At 38.2% G+C, this 16,733-nt stretch overlaps 1 protein-coding gene across 7 annotated transcripts in view; it reads right to left on the bottom strand.

Annotated features, from left to right (window-relative positions):
• Positions 1–4,429: 4,429 nt before the first annotated feature.
• Positions 4,430–16,733, bottom strand: part of Rbpj (recombination signal binding protein for immunoglobulin kappa J region) — a 246,838-nt gene continuing 234,534 nt past the window's right edge. For all 7 annotated transcript variants that reach the window (XM_013149988.3, XM_063240476.1, XM_003467392.5 and 4 more), the window contains 6 exons: positions 15,095–15,232; positions 14,839–14,951; positions 10,429–10,569; positions 9,234–9,389; positions 8,779–8,882; positions 4,430–8,611 (listed from right to left, as the gene is read on the bottom strand). In XM_013149988.3, coding sequence (XP_013005442.1) covers positions 8,296–8,611; positions 8,779–8,882; positions 9,234–9,389; positions 10,429–10,569; positions 14,839–14,951; positions 15,095–15,232 — 968 coding nt within the window. In that variant the 3' untranslated portion in view covers positions 4,430–8,295. The remainder of the gene's footprint in view (positions 8,612–8,778; positions 8,883–9,233; positions 9,390–10,428; positions 10,570–14,838; positions 14,952–15,094; positions 15,233–16,733) is intronic.

Here is a 16,733-nt window from a genome sequence, read left to right as displayed (position 1 = left end):
CCAGACTAGTTCAGAGTTTCTCTGATTTTTTGGATACAGCAGTTTTGCCTTATATGCTAAGGCTCTGGGGTTTATGACATACTGCTCCTGACTCTTACACTTGAGAACAGTGGGACTTTTAGGTGGGCCATATAAACAGCATTCATCTCTAAAGAGAAACCCTAACTCTGTGCTCAGCAAATTTATGATAAGTTTAATTTCAAAACTGTAAGTTAATAGTGATTTGGAAACCAGAGACACTGACTCAGTATTCTGTGCCCCTCTCTCCACTGGAAGGAAGGTGCATGTATGCAGGAGTTTATTGACTGCTGTCCCCAAAGTGCCTGGCTACGGTGGAGGTACATTAATTGTTTGGTAAAGTTACTTCCACTGTGTAGAAGGCAGAGGCCAAAAATCTTACTGAATACTCACGGCAAGTCCTTCATGCACCCTGAAGAGCCTTGGAAGGGACTGCACTGGGGCTGGTCCCTTTGTCTGTCCAGCTTCATTCTTCTTGTGAGTTTCTCTTTGAATCTTGGCTCACTTGTCAAAACCAGGCCAGTCCCACTCCCAGGTCTGTTCCTGGTCCAGTCCCCAGCAGAATTTGGCAGGAAGTCACTCGGAGGTCCTGTCAGCTATTGTGGGGGTGGAATGCAGGCCAGGACTCCTGAAGGCTCATCCGAATTTCCAGGGAGTGCTGGAAGGCTTTTCACGAGTGCCCCATAACCTAGCTCACAGGAATTTGAAAATAAGAAACATTTCACATAAAATCTTTAGCACATAAGTGATTTGTTAAAAGATCTACAGTGACTGCCTGCTATCTTTTCTTCTGTGTGATCAACTTCATTTTCTTTGGGTTGGATATGCAGGCCTCTCAGCCCAGAAACTTGAGTCCTTAGGATGGCTTTCAACAGCCCTCTATGTGTGTGGCAGGGCTGGGCCAGGGACCTAGGCCCACAGCTCTAGTTGCGCTCGCTTGCACAATGGCATCTTGAGAGGTGGCCTAATGACAGGAAAGAAGGGAATGCTCCCTAACAGCCTAAGCCTCCAATGCAGGGTTCCTAACCCACAGAACTCAAACTCAGACAATGGTCTGAAGTGTCTGATTATGCTCACCACACTGTATATTTTTTAATCTTTGGGGTATTACATGCTAAATACCCTGACTTTTTTTTTTTTAACAAGCAAGCTGCAACCCTGAACACCAGGTACTTTGATCTTGGAACACTCAAACTACAAACCTGAGTTTTCTGGCTGTTATGGAAAAAGACAGACCAGGAACAGATGTTAGAGCCTTTTCTGTGTTCTTCTAGTTACTATGTTGCATTGCCCAACTTATAAATAAGACAAATGAGTAGAGAAGCACAGAATCAGTCACATGATAAATCAATTCCAGTGGCAAGTAAATGGCAAAAAAAAATTGTTGAGGGCAAAGCTGGTATTATTTCATACTGGTCCTGAGTGCAGGTCTTCCTAAAGCCAACAAGAGGTCCAGCACATGAGGCCTAAGCTAAAGGCAGAAATGGTTATGTCAGACCATCACCTTCTCCTGGAGATCTCCAGGATCTTGGTCCCTGGAACTGTGTGACGAAGGACATTATCACATGTAAGGCCTGGCCAGTGGTCCTAAGAACATTAGCCAAGTGATCAGGGCTCTCAAACAAAAAATATGGCAACCAGACAGGACCTTCAAGTTTATAATATTTCTCAATTCACAATCACAGTTGGACTATTCGGCTTCTCAGGCCTGTTTTTCTCCCCTGTAAAATGCAAAGTTCTGAAACAAAAAAGTTAAGTCTCATACAGTTCTTTGAAAAGACACAAGTCATCACAGACTATTTACGGCACCCACAGGTCTATCCTTAACTGTTCTGATGGAGGTGGTGAAGAAACCTTGTGTGGATCTTAGTGGGGGTGGGTGGTTTTGGACCACGAGTCCTAATCTGAAATCTCAGCTCTGACTTTAACATATGACCTCGAACAAGTTCTCTAAATATTCTAGTGGATCCAGTTTGTTCTCTAAAATAGGCTTATGAGCTCACAGAGTTGTAACAGCAATGAAGCAATGTACCAGTGGTCATTAATCTTTTTTTTTTTTTTGTGGTGTGAGATTGTAATGCAGGGCCATGTGTTCCAGCTCAACATTCTATCACTGAGCTACATCCCCTTGTTGCTCAGTCCAAGTTCACACATCATCTTAAGTTAACTATTGAGAAACCTCAAACAGGCCTTGGAATGCAGGGAACATAAATGGTATCAGATAAACATGCAGTTCTTTACACTTTATCTGAAAGATTTCTGCGTCAGCTCAGTGTGACTGCATCTGGAAACAAGCTCTTTAGAAGTGACTGTTATTGAGTTCCTAATGGTGGGGTCTTAAGATTGTGCCACGTAAGGGCACAGTGAGGTGGCGGCATCTATTAGCCTGAACTCCCTCATCTGACTTAACTGTGCGATGTTCTCGTCTGAAATTTTCAACCTCCAGGAAATGTAAGATAATCACTTTTTGTTGGTTTTGCCACCCAGCCTACGAGTTGCTTTTTAAAGGCAGCTGAGTTGGACTAATACAAGCCCTTAGTGGAAAATTTCAGGAAATAGCTACACCCTAATTGAACTCAGAGCCTGGAACATCACTTGACACTTACAAATTTCTAGTCATATCTTCTCCAATTCTAACCTTCTGGCGCTAGAAAGTAAATGTTAGGATGGCAAACAGGTTGGAGGAATGGGCATTCAGCCTGGCAGGTTACCAGCTGCACACCCCAGGCCGCCTGGCTGCAGGCCTTCCCAAGCACCACCCCGGCTGCACCTTCAGAATCCTTCAGTCGCCAGCACATACCAGCTTTAACTCTTGGGACTGCTCTCAGGACAATCCCAGGAGTCCAACAGCAATGATTATACTGATTTTCTAACTCTCAAAGCCAAATACTTCTCCAAACTTTACCCTCTGCCATCCAGTGTCTGATCATCACACTAAGAACTTAGCCGTGAAAGTTTCAGGAACAGAAGAAACCAGAACCATGGCTTCAAGCTGTATGATGAGAAGAACCAAGAAGCAAGCAGCCTTCCAGGGCCAAGTTCTGGGGTGCGGTGGGGCTGGCAAAGCTCGAGAGGCCACCCGCATCCTTCTCTTCCATCGCATTGGGGGTGTGCTGCTGGATTAATAGTTCAGGGCTTCAGCAAATACTAGTAGCCACATTAGTAGAGATGCTCATAATGGAGTACGAAACAACTGACCTGTCGGTTCACCTGTACCAACATGCAGGCTGGTGGAGGAAGTGAAAACCAGGGACCATATCACTGTGCCAGGAAAACTTGGTAACCCTGCTTACACCTCACCTTTCTAACAGGCTCGTGGAACTCACATTTTAAAATGTCACCTCTCCAAAACATTCTGCCAATTCCAAGTCACGCTATGTTTTTTGCCATTAAAACCTTTTTCCATATTAACAATTACCTGCACTTTGTATAAATCAACATTAGGCATGACTTCTATATACATGAAAACAAGTTTTGAATTCTTTATTGAACACCTACACGCCAGGCACAGATGATCTTTAACCCAAGATTCGTGGTGCAGTGTCCAGTTGTATCTTAGGGCTCTGTCGTTGTCTGATTTCTTATGTTCTACCCTAGATTAAGGTGAGTCAGAATCACCGGGTTTGTACTTTACATACATTTCCTGTTTTCCTCAGCTCCTTCCTAGAACTATACATTTTTAGGGTTTCCATTTTTTTTTTTTTTTTTTTTTTTTTTTTGGTGAGAGGAAGCTTCTTTCTGGGATTACTTATTTACTAGATTTAGAAAGTGATGCAGCCTTCATATTGTAACTGGTGACCATGAAGCGGTTCAAGGCCAAAACAACATTATCAAGACTTAGAAAGGATTGCATACTATTAGAGCAAAGAATACAAGCTTATTTGAAATTATAAGTATCAATCTCAAGCTTCAGAGGCCTCACAATTCAAAGTCCAACTTAACTCTACTTCAACAATATTTTGCAACAAGATGCTTTTAACAAAATCCTTTTAATTTTACTTATATTCATTCTATGGGAGGGCAGGTAAGAACTAAACTTTATATGATTTAAACATTATATAATTTCCTCTTTAAATTTTTGCCTTGGTATTAAAAAATAGTCTGTCCTCAATTCTTGGGAGCACCCCACGCATACCTGGGAAGGGAAAAAACCATTATGTGTTCATTAGAAGATTGGACCAAATGACCACTGCACTAGAAAAGCTAGTGATTGTTACATAATACTTCTCAGTTTTGTTGAGATCATTTTTAAAAGGTCCTGCTTAGGAAAAATCTGTTGAATTGAACTCCATTTCACCATAAAAATTGCTGTGTTTAAAGTACTAGTTATAACATTGAAAAGGAAATTAATTTAGTATAATTATCACTTTGATGTGATGTAGAGGGCAACGTAAATACACAAACTGTAGAATAGAATTTAATTTTATCTTTATGAAGTATTCTGAAATAAAAGATGGTAATACATGCATCAGGCACATTCGACAGAAGACTTTTACAATGGTTTACATTTCTTTTTTATTTATTCCTTGAAACTGCCCATATTGCAGGTTTTTCATGGGTGAAATATGGAACTGAGCAGATTCTTTTTTTCTACAAAATTATGGTATAAAGTTGCTCGATTTTCTATCTTTATTGCTAATAAACCTTACAGGCGCACAGTTTGTAAAATAAACCCCTTAAGGACTGACTGTGTAGAGCATGCTGCAAGGTATGAGAAGTAACTAAAAATGAGCATATAAAACTACATCTGAACCAACACAGTACTGAATGCTGGCAAACATTTATCACGACACAGGGAAAGATTAATGAAAGGCGATACAGTTCAGTCCTGAAAGGGTTAAGTAGAAACCCTAAAATATTATTGTTTCTGACCATCCATCCCACAGTATAGTGCTTATAAACAAGGTCAAAAGTCTAGCACAGAAAATTACACACATTTGTTCAGCATTCATCGGAAACACAGCTGCTTCTGAAATCAAAGTAAGTTAACTTGGTTAATAATTGAACAGTATTTTGTTTCAAAAGGGAGCCCCTCCCCCCACAGATTTCCTGGTTAACCTGACTAGGTTAGTTCTCAAAGATGGCAGTGGAATTTCCTGTGAGCTCACAGATGTACCAGTTTCACTAAACACAAAGGCAAAGGAACTTAACAGTTACGATGGCAAATGAGTCTGTACAGTGAGAAGAGACAAGTATTTCCCTAGTTCATTCTAGATGCAGATGCCTTTTGTTGCCACAGCAAGTTAAATACTGTGCTAGTGTTCAACTCTGAAATCATTCAAACCATAAAGGGCATTCTATTTTAGCATCTTTAGCTTGCCTTCCCAGTCTATGTGACAAATACAATGAAACTAGCAAAAATGCATTGGGTCACAAGCTCAACTTCTATTCCTACATTGAGAAAATGTATAGGATCATGAGAGAATGTGCTTCTAAAACAGATTTTTTAAAACATCAAAGATACTGTAAATAATCACTCTCCATTCTAGAGAATTGTTGTAAGAGCAGAAGACTGACATCTCTAATAATGCCAGCATGGGGAGGGGGGGACACAACTCTCCGAAGTTACATGCTGAGGCATACAATGATTCACAAATCCATGAAGATTTTTTTCAAAGCAGCTGACAAAATAACTACTGATGAACAATGAGCTACAATAGGTATTATTTCACTATGCAGTCTGTGGTATGAGAATGGCATCAGATGGAGAAAATGCTTACATTGGTACATTCCTGGATTTTTCCAAAAAAGAATACAGGAAAAGGGTTTATAGTCTTAACATTTCAACTACCTTATCAGAAAAAAATAAAAGAACCAAAATAAAATATAAACATTTAAAAGAACCAGAGTTCATTTTAATAAAGCCATGAACCTGAAAATTTATTTTGACCTAAAAGTTGAGTAAGCAAAGTTTGTTCTTCAAAAAGCATCTCAGTTGTTATTGGTTAATTTAATATGGTTTCTTAACTAAATACCAAATCAAGAAATGTAGGAAACTTGTGGCCCATTACAAAAAAAAAAAAAATCAAGCAGCACTGAGAACATTTTCACACTGAACAAGAAGCACTGTGTAATGACTACTTCCATGACTCAACAGAGAATAAATACTACTCAAATAAGCAAGTCTGCTAGTAACAGCCAGTGAGCAGTTACAACAAAGAAAGATAAGGCCACAATGCGTTCTGCCCTGAACACTGAAACAGAATTAAGGTGTGAGGCAGGATCTGATTCCCCAGAGAAGGGACTGAGCAGATCTAAAGAGAAAAGGCTATTTATAGTACAATGCAGCCTGGGGTGATTAAACTCGCAGTAAGAGAAAACTGCGCGAACTTTGATTTAACCACCTCACGTGTTTTACAAATGACTTTCCCCTTGAAACTGAGGAAAAGGCAATTTGAAGATGTGAGGAAAAGTATTTACAGTGGCATACTTTAAAGAAAGGAGTGATGAAGATGGCAAAGCTGAAAAAAAATGCTCCTAATAAATGATTTTTAAAGTCTATTAAAGGAAACTCCAGCCCAGGACACTAGCAAGACACTGGGAACACTGGAGAAGTTACAGTTTTGCATCCATAAGGTACTTGTGGCTCCTGTTTTATGGGACAGTAAAAGCTTACCACAATCTAGAGGTAGTTTTTACTCGAAGAAGGATGATTGTATCACTAGACTGTGTCCTACAACGTTACACACATAGTTACTGTACTCACGCTGCTCAATGAGTCTGCTGAGATTTCTAAGAAACTGAACAAAGGTGTAATGATCGAAGTGTGGGAATGGAAGCAAAACTGGCGAGACCACCACGCAAGGCTATGCACAGCCCTAAATGCAACCAAAACTTAATTGAAAGGAAAAGATAGACTTTCTAAGGAGGGAACATTTGTGGAGACACAGTACTGGGGAAAAGAGAATGAAAAAGGCAGAAGACAATTGGAAATATAAGTTACATTTGCATTTTTATAAACTTCCAACTGTCTGTTCCTAAAGTACTGTCCTCCAGCTATTCTAGCTGACCATCTAATAAAAGCATCTTATGGTTTAAGATTACAATGATGTTCTGGTGTAGGCAAAAAAAAAAAAAAAAAAAAAGAGTGAGGGGTAACAATAATACAACATATTTTGCTAAGATTTTCCTCATTCTACTGGAAGGGGACCATCTACCATTTCGTAGCAGGTATTTCTCATGATTTTTTTAAATCATTTTCCAACAATGCAGAAAACAGCTTGTTGAATAAAATCGCTGGGAGCATTCCAAGTTCAAAACAAAAAAATTTAACTTACACATTATACAATTTATATACAACATTAGGAGGGAGGGAAAACTGAACAAACCCTGGGACACAGATGATTATGTATGGGAAGGAGAGAGGACATTTCAAATATCAACGTATCCTGTGCCATTAACTCATTAATGACTACATGGCCACACTGAATTCCATGTGAATGTCAGCTTGGATTACCACTATAAATACATTAAAAAAAAAAAAAAAAGAAAGAAAACACAAATGACTGCCAACAGTGACTAAAGAAGGAGACTAAGTTAACATACATCGCATGTATTGCAGGCAAGGCAAAGGCATTGTCTTTAAAGCTTTTGCACAGACTTCATATAATCTTAAAAAAACATACGCAGGCCTTTACAAAATTTGACTTGCTGAAATCAGAACAATTTTAACTCATGAAAAGTCATAAGACTTCAGCTTTAAAAAAAAGTTCCAGCCTTAGACCAAAAGAACCTGGATGGGTATGGGAACTTATTCAACAAGCATGGTCAAGCCTGGAACCTAAATGTACTTCAGAGCAAAAGCTCAAAGAGGGCAGGGAGAACAACCTATTTGGTAACAAGATGTACTATATACTGTGATATAAAAAAAGGTATGGTGAAAATGTACCTTTTACTAATAAAGCTTATACAAGTTCCTTGGTCCATAAAAACTATGTTAGATTTGTGTCTTCTAGTTTGCTTAACTTTTATACCAGCCACATTATCTATTTCTTGCCCATTTAAGCAAAACCAAACAACCAACCAAACAACAACAACAACAAAACAGCTGAAAAACTCAAACTCCAATAATTTGTACATTTTGATTTCTGTTTGTTTGTTTTACTGTGGCTTCTGTATCTCAAATCAGCACTTGCAGGTAACGGGGTTTTTGAATAGTATTGCGTGGTATGAAAAGTTTTCCCAAGAAACCACAAAAGATTGTTCATTTTTTCTTTCCTTTTCAACAACTTTTTGCTGCACTCAGGTCAGTTTAAGTCCTAGCAAAAAAAACGGTGGTTAGGACACCACAGTTGCTGTAGATGATGTGACGCTGGTTGAATTTGTGCTGGCGTTTGTGTAACTTCCCTCGCTGTTTGTGTTTGATTCGCTGGGGGGCACTTGGCTTGAGTTGGCTCGAAGGATTGCTCCTGCTGCACTGCAGTGCGGCCTCGGCCCGGGTTCTGGTGTGTAGGTAAAGGTAAGGCTGGTGGAATAAATGATTCCATCATTTCGGACCAAAGTTACTGGAACCTGGACTGGCTGCCGGACCCATCTCCAGCCTTCTCGGAATGCAGAAATGTCTGGGACAACACAGAGCATGCTCTCTCCACATCTGAAGGGGAAACACAAATCATTTTTACAAAGCACTTTAAAATGTGAAGTATGTTCCAGAAATGAGACAACATTATTTAATGCACCACAGTGAAGCTCAGGAGACAATCTCAAGTACCCACAAGCCCTGCTCAAGCCTTGAGTGATATAAAAAGTTCTGTCCAGTACCTGTACATAGTTTCAGCTTCTACATCCCCAAACCACACTCGTAAATTTGGGGTGAAATTCTGTCCTGTGAGTTCAAGCATTGCTACATCCCCGCCGCCATTCAACTGCAATTAATAGAAAGTCACACTGAGACACTTTTCATGGAAGTAAAAAATTAGGTTCTCATTCAATTTTCATTTGTGACTACTTGTAAAAGTTTGCATTTGTAAACGTTTCTTTCAAATGGCATGATTACAAAGCTAGCTAAAAACATTTCCGATAAGTTGATTTAATTTTCTCACATGTAACGAAAATTGCTTATTCTCATTTTTATCAACAAATAACATGTAACAAAATCTCCCTGGATCACTACATTTGAAACAAAAATTAAAATTACTGTGAAATTAAATTATGCTAAGTCACAGCTGAGTTCATGTGCAAAAGCAAAAAGCAACCTTGTGACTTAGTGGTCTTACCTGAAGACTTTCTACCACAGGCACAGGGGTGACTGGGGCCAGCACTGGGCCCATTCCTTCATAAAATGTATACTCTGCCTTATCTGTGCTAATGATTGTCCACGAAGCGCCATCATTAATCATCTCTTTATTTGGTTCCTTTGGGCATGGAGTGGCCTTATGAAGAAAAGATGTTCAGAAACTGAGCTCTATACACATTACAGTGTAACAGAACTTAGCAAAGAACACTACACAGTTAACAAAAAGAGACTTTTGCAAAAACTTCCTAAATCATACTGCTTTGCCAATCGCTAAATAAATGTGAACAGAATAATACCAAAATTCCATGGATAGCAGTTTTTGTTATAAAATATTTCAGTGAAATATTAAATAACTAACAACCACTAATATTATACCATTACTGGTATAATTTTATTAGTATAAGATCATTATGTTAAATTTAAAATAGATGTTTAAAATTCTTCAGGGCTCCATAAGAAAGATCCCAGGAGTCCTGACTATTTAGAGAACAGCTAGATGCTAATCCACTCTGAGCTAGAGGGAAGGGAGACCTGTCAGCAAGCTCCTACCCTTGCTGTAATAAATCTGCACCGGAACCCAGCCCACCTGTGTCCAGATGAAAGCATCCCTCTGGAATGGGAGTTTATAAAGAAGTCATCTATGAAAACTAACCATCTCATCAAATTACATGACCATGTTAGAAATGTGAAAGGCTTCTAAACAAACACAGTTAAAATTTAGCATCTCAATCAAATCATTATTATCTCAGGAAACCCAATCTGGTGAGTATATAAACCCTCTCTCAGTAAAATGCTTTTTCAATGTGGCACATGCATACAAATTCAGCAGAGTCAACAAACATGTAGTTTTAGGTATTTTGGGGAGCCTCTGTTCCCCAGACCTGGAACCCTGGCAGCGAATGTTAACTGTTTCTTTGAGAACATAGTTTTGAGTTCATCCCTGAGGTAGGACCACCAGCACATCCAAGGACCATGTATGTTAAAGAGCCTTGGATGTGACATAAATGTCAGAATACAGCCTCATGTATTTGGATATAATGAGCTGCTAATCAAAGTCTCATGTTTTCTAATCCAGTCTGCAGGGTTCACTCACGAGCGAGCCCAGGACCTTGTGCCACTGAGCTACACACTCAGCCCTAGTTTGTATAAGTTTTACCAGTAATTGTAAAACCTACCTGAAATTGGATTATTCTTTCTTGAGAAAGGCACAAGTACATTCTTTCTGTATCCTTAAGGTAAAATGCACATTTATGTAGTTGTGACACGGGGTCGTCCGCATCCAATAATGCTGTCTGCTTATCAACCTTCCTAATTATCTGTATTTCAACAATTCAAAGATTAAAACAAAATAGTCATACACATAAGAAACTTTCATTTTGTATACTGTACACAGAAAGTATATGCTATAAAATAATATACCAGTTACTTTTATTATACCTAAGTAGAGACAGATATTTACAAAATAAAAACTTAGCTTGTAAGTACATCAGAATGTGACAGTCGTCACACTCTTCCACGAACTTCCTTAAAAAAAAACAAAAGGGATTTATTTTCTAAACCAGCATTTTTCAAACATCGGTGCATTTATTAATCATCTGGAGTTCTTGTTAAAAATATAGGCGCTGATGGGTCAGGCAAGCCGAGGTTCTACTGTCTAATAAATCCTCAGGTAATGTTAATGCTGCTGGTCTAGGGACCATATTTTGTGTAGCAAGTTCTGATAATTCTTCTGATAATATACAAATATTACACTATCAAAAAAGAAAAAAATCTTTTTGGGGGCTGAGGATTTAGCTCAGCAGCATAAGCACCTGTCTTGCAAGCACATAGTTGTGAGTTCGATTCCTAGTACAAAAATAAAAAATAAAAACTCTCTTGAAGGCTAAGGTTGCACTAGTCAGAGAAGATACATTACATAAAGTATTTATCTACCAATCTTTAAAACAAGAATAAATTAGTTTTGCTGATCAAGAAATGGACTCAGAGAGACGGGATAAATTGCTCAAAATCCCCAGATCAGAGCAAAGAACCAAAACACAATCCCAATGTTGGTTGCCTGCCCAGCCCGACCTCTTTCCATTATGCTCTACAAGTTCATAAGCCAAAGAATCCACAGAACACATAGTTATGTGAGAGACAGTACTAGCAAAGCTTAAATGACACTCAACATAGTGAAGTGACCACTAAACATGCTGGTGAGAAGGGCCAGATGTGATGCAGCACAACTGCTTTGACTCCGATTTCGCTTGTTGATGGCTCACTCCCACCAGCATGAAAACTGGTATAACTATTTCTCATCTGAAAATCAAGAGTAAAAAAATCCCTTCTCATGTTGCTGCCACTTCCTCTCACTCATCTTGTTTCTCTGCTCCTCGTGAGAGCACAGGCCTCTTCTGACTATCCCATCTTCTTTGGTCTCTCTGGCCTCTGTTGAAAGCACTTATTAAACCGTACAAAAGGTCACCGAGGACTTCCAGACACGTGAATCACACTCTGTCCCAACCTTTCTTTACTTCTCAGCAGTGTTTGACCTGGGGGAGAGTGAGGAGGCCCCCCTGCCTGACCTGTGTGCCATGCACAAATTCCACCACAGCCTAAACACACTTGCCAACGTAATGCCCTGCTCCACACCCCAAAACTGCGAATTCTCATGGAGCTTGTGAGCATCAAATGAATCTATGCACACAGAAGTGCTCACGACAGCGTCATTAATGCTTCTTAATACTATTAACTTTCATTACTTGATTTATGCCTCACTTATACTCTAAGATCATCTCATTTCACCTAATTCACAGCTGTTTAAAGCCCCCATCTTTAATGTTGTTCATATTTATAGTTTTAGGTTTATATAAGTTTTTTTAGTCAGAATATTTGTAATCCTACCAATAGCAATTTTACAGTTAAAAAGGAGACCTTAAAATTTTAGCAATTAAAATAGCCTGTGAGACAAATTAAACTGAAGCAGAACAATCAATACTGAAGCCTTAAAGTTGTATTTAAATTCAATGAGGCTTGGCTTTTAGAGAAAAAACTTGGGGGCCAGGGATTTAGCTCATAGGTTTAAGCACCTGCCTGGCAAGCATGAGGTCATGAATTTGATCCCTGGTTCAAAAAAAAAAAAAAAAACTTGTCATTTTTTTCAATGACCTAAGTCTAAAGCTTCTCTCTGTCTCAGGAGCACCCACTCACATGTCTCCCACTGCTATCCATGCGCCACACTATTTCCCCAGCAGCAGCCAGCCACATGGGCCCACTGAGATGGGTTCTTTGTTCCCCTCAACAGTTCTTTGCACACAGATACTAATGAATGACTTGCTATCACCAATAAACACAGATGTCCAAAGATGGCATAAAAAATTTGCTTTGATAATGTAAATATATGTATATATACCATATTTCAGAGGTTAAGTGGATACGACCCCTCACGACAGATAAAAAAATATGTTACTCATATTCTAAACATTCTACCTGCCAAGTAAACACTGGCTGAGTTTAACTTATTGGGTTGTTCAACCAGATCGGCTAACAGACATTCTACACCACACAATAGACACAGGTTATTAGGGTAATCACACTGAAAGCGCCTTAGAGTGGAGCTGTAACAGTGACAGAACAGATCTTAGCTGGTCCCACCCTTGGAGCATCTGACAGCCTTGATGAGTGTGTGTCTTAAGTGGATAAAGGATTTCTTGTTAGTTGGCTAGGTTTACATGAATTGTTGAGAGCATCCATAAAAACAGGCTTTTCAGTAAGACACCGAATTGATCTCAGTGAAATTTGGTCAGGGAAGGATATTTTCCAAGCAAAGCTCTCTAATAAAATTGACATTCTAGTGAGCATTAAAAGCAACTTGCAGATAATAAGGTAGGATTATCTTTAAAAAAAAAAAAATATGAGAGCTAGTTAGGTATGGTGGCACATGCCTGTAAATCCAGCACTTGGAAGCCTGAGGCAGGAGCATTACAAGTTCAAGGTCAGCGTGGATTATACAAACAAGACACTGTTTTTAAAAAAAAAAAAAACAAAGCTCTGGGGATTTAGCTCAGCAGCATAAGTGCCTGCCAGGAAAGCACAAAGTAGTGAGTTTGATCCGCAGTACCAAAAAATAAAAAAGGAAAGCATATGAAAGAATGCTGCAGTTCTTAGAAACTGCATGTGAGCAGAAGCTAAGAGGTACAGAAAGTGGTACAGTTTGCTAAAGTCTATCTATGATTTTGAGGAAACTGGTTAGAATTTGCCAGTCACAGAATTTCCAGAAAAACATATTTTTTACACTATTAATGAAGATACTGCAACGTTTTCTAATATACCATCTAATTTCATACTGTAAATTATAATCAGAACCATGCACATAGCTCAAACAAGGCGGACAACCTGTGCTTTGAATAAAACTTTAACTGCAACAGTACTTTGAGATTGGGTCTGCCTTCTAAGGGGTCTACATCAAGTTGTTGTGGATCAGAGGCATCAGCAGAACAAGAAAAATGAACAAATGTCCTTGAAATATGGTGACACAGTGAATTAGAAGAGAACCAAGTAAATGTTGGTAAATGTTTGTTTCTTTTTACACCCATCCTTCCCTACATTTTTGTACTTTTTATAATTTGTTCCAGCTTCAAGGTTTTATGTATTAATTCTACTAGACATATTTTGGCTTATTAAACTGAAATAGAATATACATCTTCGTGTGCAACTGGGATATAGAACAATAAACAACTAGAAAATTAAAAAGTTTACATATTTACTTAAGGCAACTGTAGACCAACCCTGCCTCTGCTGAAATAGTCCCTCAAGATATACAGTGGTTCAGTATTTTATCAAAGAGTGACATATAAAGCTTATTAAGGAAAAGTATTACTAAATGTCCTTCCACTTGCATTTTATTAAGGAAAGCATTTTTACAGGCTCAAGATCTGGGGAACAAAGTCCTAAATCCTATGCCTTCCTTCCAAAATAAAAATTTAAAAAAATAATTGATTTATTGATTTTTTTGTGACTCACTATGTGACTTGCTATGCAGTTCAGGCTAGTTTTGACCTCACTATATAACCTAGGATGGCTTCTACTTTGTGACAATTCTCCTGCCTCTACCTCCTGGTGGCTGTGATACAGGAGTGTGCCAAATGCCTGGCTTAGTTTTAATATATATATTTGTATTATCTGATTATACTGTACTTATATTTCAAAAAGTATGAATTTTTATGTTTTTGAAAACTTGGTCCTAAATAGTACACAGCAGATAGCACAAAAAACAACACTGTGTCTGCACTAGTAAGGTCATTCTGTAATTTATGGTGCCCTCTGTTGAACATGTTCACAACCAAAAGGGAACTGTCAGCAAAATTTGTTAGCAAAACTACAACAGGGAGCCATCACGAATGCATTTGCAAAAATAAGCAAACCATCTTAAGGCATTTCTGAAATTAGGTAGGGTACAATTATTAATTATAAGTAGTACAAATTATGGATATTATCTTTTTTAAGTTAAAAAGCATAAAATGGAGGTGTACTTTTGGCTGACTGTTACGATTTTTCTGTTTTGCAAACTGTTACTTCACATGTCACTTAAGCAGAAGTAGCCTTACCAATCTTGGGAGTGCCATGCCAGTAACTGAACACACAAGTTTGACTGTTTGTCCATAATGGATGTAACCATCTCGGACTGTGAATTCTTCTCCTTCTGATTCATCATCATCCACTATATTGGACAGAAAAAGACACCAAACTATCATCTTTTAGAATTTATTATCTGCCTAGGAAAATGATAAAACTTAACATATCCATGTATCACACTATGAAAAATAATTTTAAGAATTTAACAATGCACATTTTTGTACTCACAGAGGTGAATGTAAAATGCTCCCCACTGCTGTGAACTGGCATGGAAATTACCTCCTTCTACATGCAAGTATCTTGTACTAACTGTCTGAGATCGCAGTCGATTGAACAAAGCCACTTTTGTTCCTGAGGCAATGCATACTGCAAAGAAAAATAGCACCTATTTATGTGCCTGGAACAAGCACAGCAAAGGACTTCTGCTTGACAAATTATGACTGTTCCTTCTTATATTCTAACAATTAACAGATTATGGAGATAGTTTTAACCTGAGAAAGTTTAAAAAAAGTTAACTTATCATAATGTCAAGCTAATGATATATATCTGAATTCACTGACAAGAAAATATTTCCCTGAAGTATCACTAAACGAAAAAGTCATCTAGAAAACACTGTCCACTGGTGGCCCACTACAGAAATTTTCCTTTATATATGATTGCATAGGTGTCTCCAAATATTTGCACACAATCCTATAGAACACATGTGTAGAAAGGGGTCAAGAAGGATGTTTCTCTGATGGCAACTGCCTCTGCTTGTTGTGATTTTAGAGAGTACTACTATCTTCTAAGTGCAGTGGTTCCTTGGTTCACAAATTAGTTCTTTCTATGATTCTGGCTGCAAGTGGAATCAAATTTCCCCATAAAGTCAACACTGCACCTAACCATTTGATGTGGTTGTTGTCTAATTCGATTCACGACCAGAATCATGGGAAGCATTAAGTACGTGAACCAAGGTACCACACTGTACCTCTACTTGTTGTACTACATGAGAACTTATCAAATAGATACTGTGAGTAAATATCTACTTTAGAAGTGAAAACCACATGTATATAAATTAGGCAAATCATCCTGAAAGTGAAATTTGTTCTCTAATATTGATACTAATATTCAATACAAAGTTAGGTGAAATAAAACTTTGTATAGTAGTTTAAGTTGAAAATACCTTCAATACAAGGTATTGCATTCCTGATTTGTGCAACACTCGACCATCCATGACATAGTCTTTCCCTTCACCAACAAGAAAGTAACAGACTTCAATCTGATCAAGATCTCAGATGAACCCCTGACAAAGATTCTCTGTTGAAAAAACAAGCTGTTGCACGAACTCTTTCCCACTAGCTTTCCTCTCTGCACCCTGCACTGGTTTGCACAGCCCAGCTGTAACACATCCTGTGTCACACCCAATCCTTGATACATGATTGCCTTGTCTGCCTTTTTCAAGACCTTTACAAAAGTGGTTTACTAAGAATTCTCCAACCCAAACATGCCCTCTTAGCAGTTTTTCCATTAACTGATAATCTCATTTGGCTGTAAAGCTATACATCTCACTTTATTGTACTTCAAAACTGAACATGGTTGTATACTTGAATCTCTTTATCGTTATTATAATAGCATTGAATGAAATCTGTCTTTTCACTTTTTAGTGTCCAGTTTTGATTTTTGGAGCAATATCAATATATTCACAGTAAATGCATTAAACTACATCAAGGAATAAAATTAGCAAATTATATTTTGTGGAAATCTCTTAATAGCTAGTCTCCTGAATAAATAAATTGCAGGGGGTAAAGTTTACAGATTAAATGTCAATACTAGACAGACAGACAGATAGATAGATGAAATGAAATACCTGGTGACTTTAAATTTTGAC

Source organism: Cavia porcellus, unplaced genomic scaffold (assembly GCF_034190915.1).
Source record: "Cavia porcellus strain 051 isolate PalLab524CR breed Dunkin Hartley unplaced genomic scaffold, mCavPor4.1 scaffold_30, whole genome shotgun sequence".
NCBI lineage: Eukaryota > Metazoa > Chordata > Mammalia > Rodentia > Caviidae > Cavia > Cavia porcellus.
Note: the sequence above shows the minus strand (reverse complement) of the source record. Positions and strands in the feature narration are given on the sequence as shown.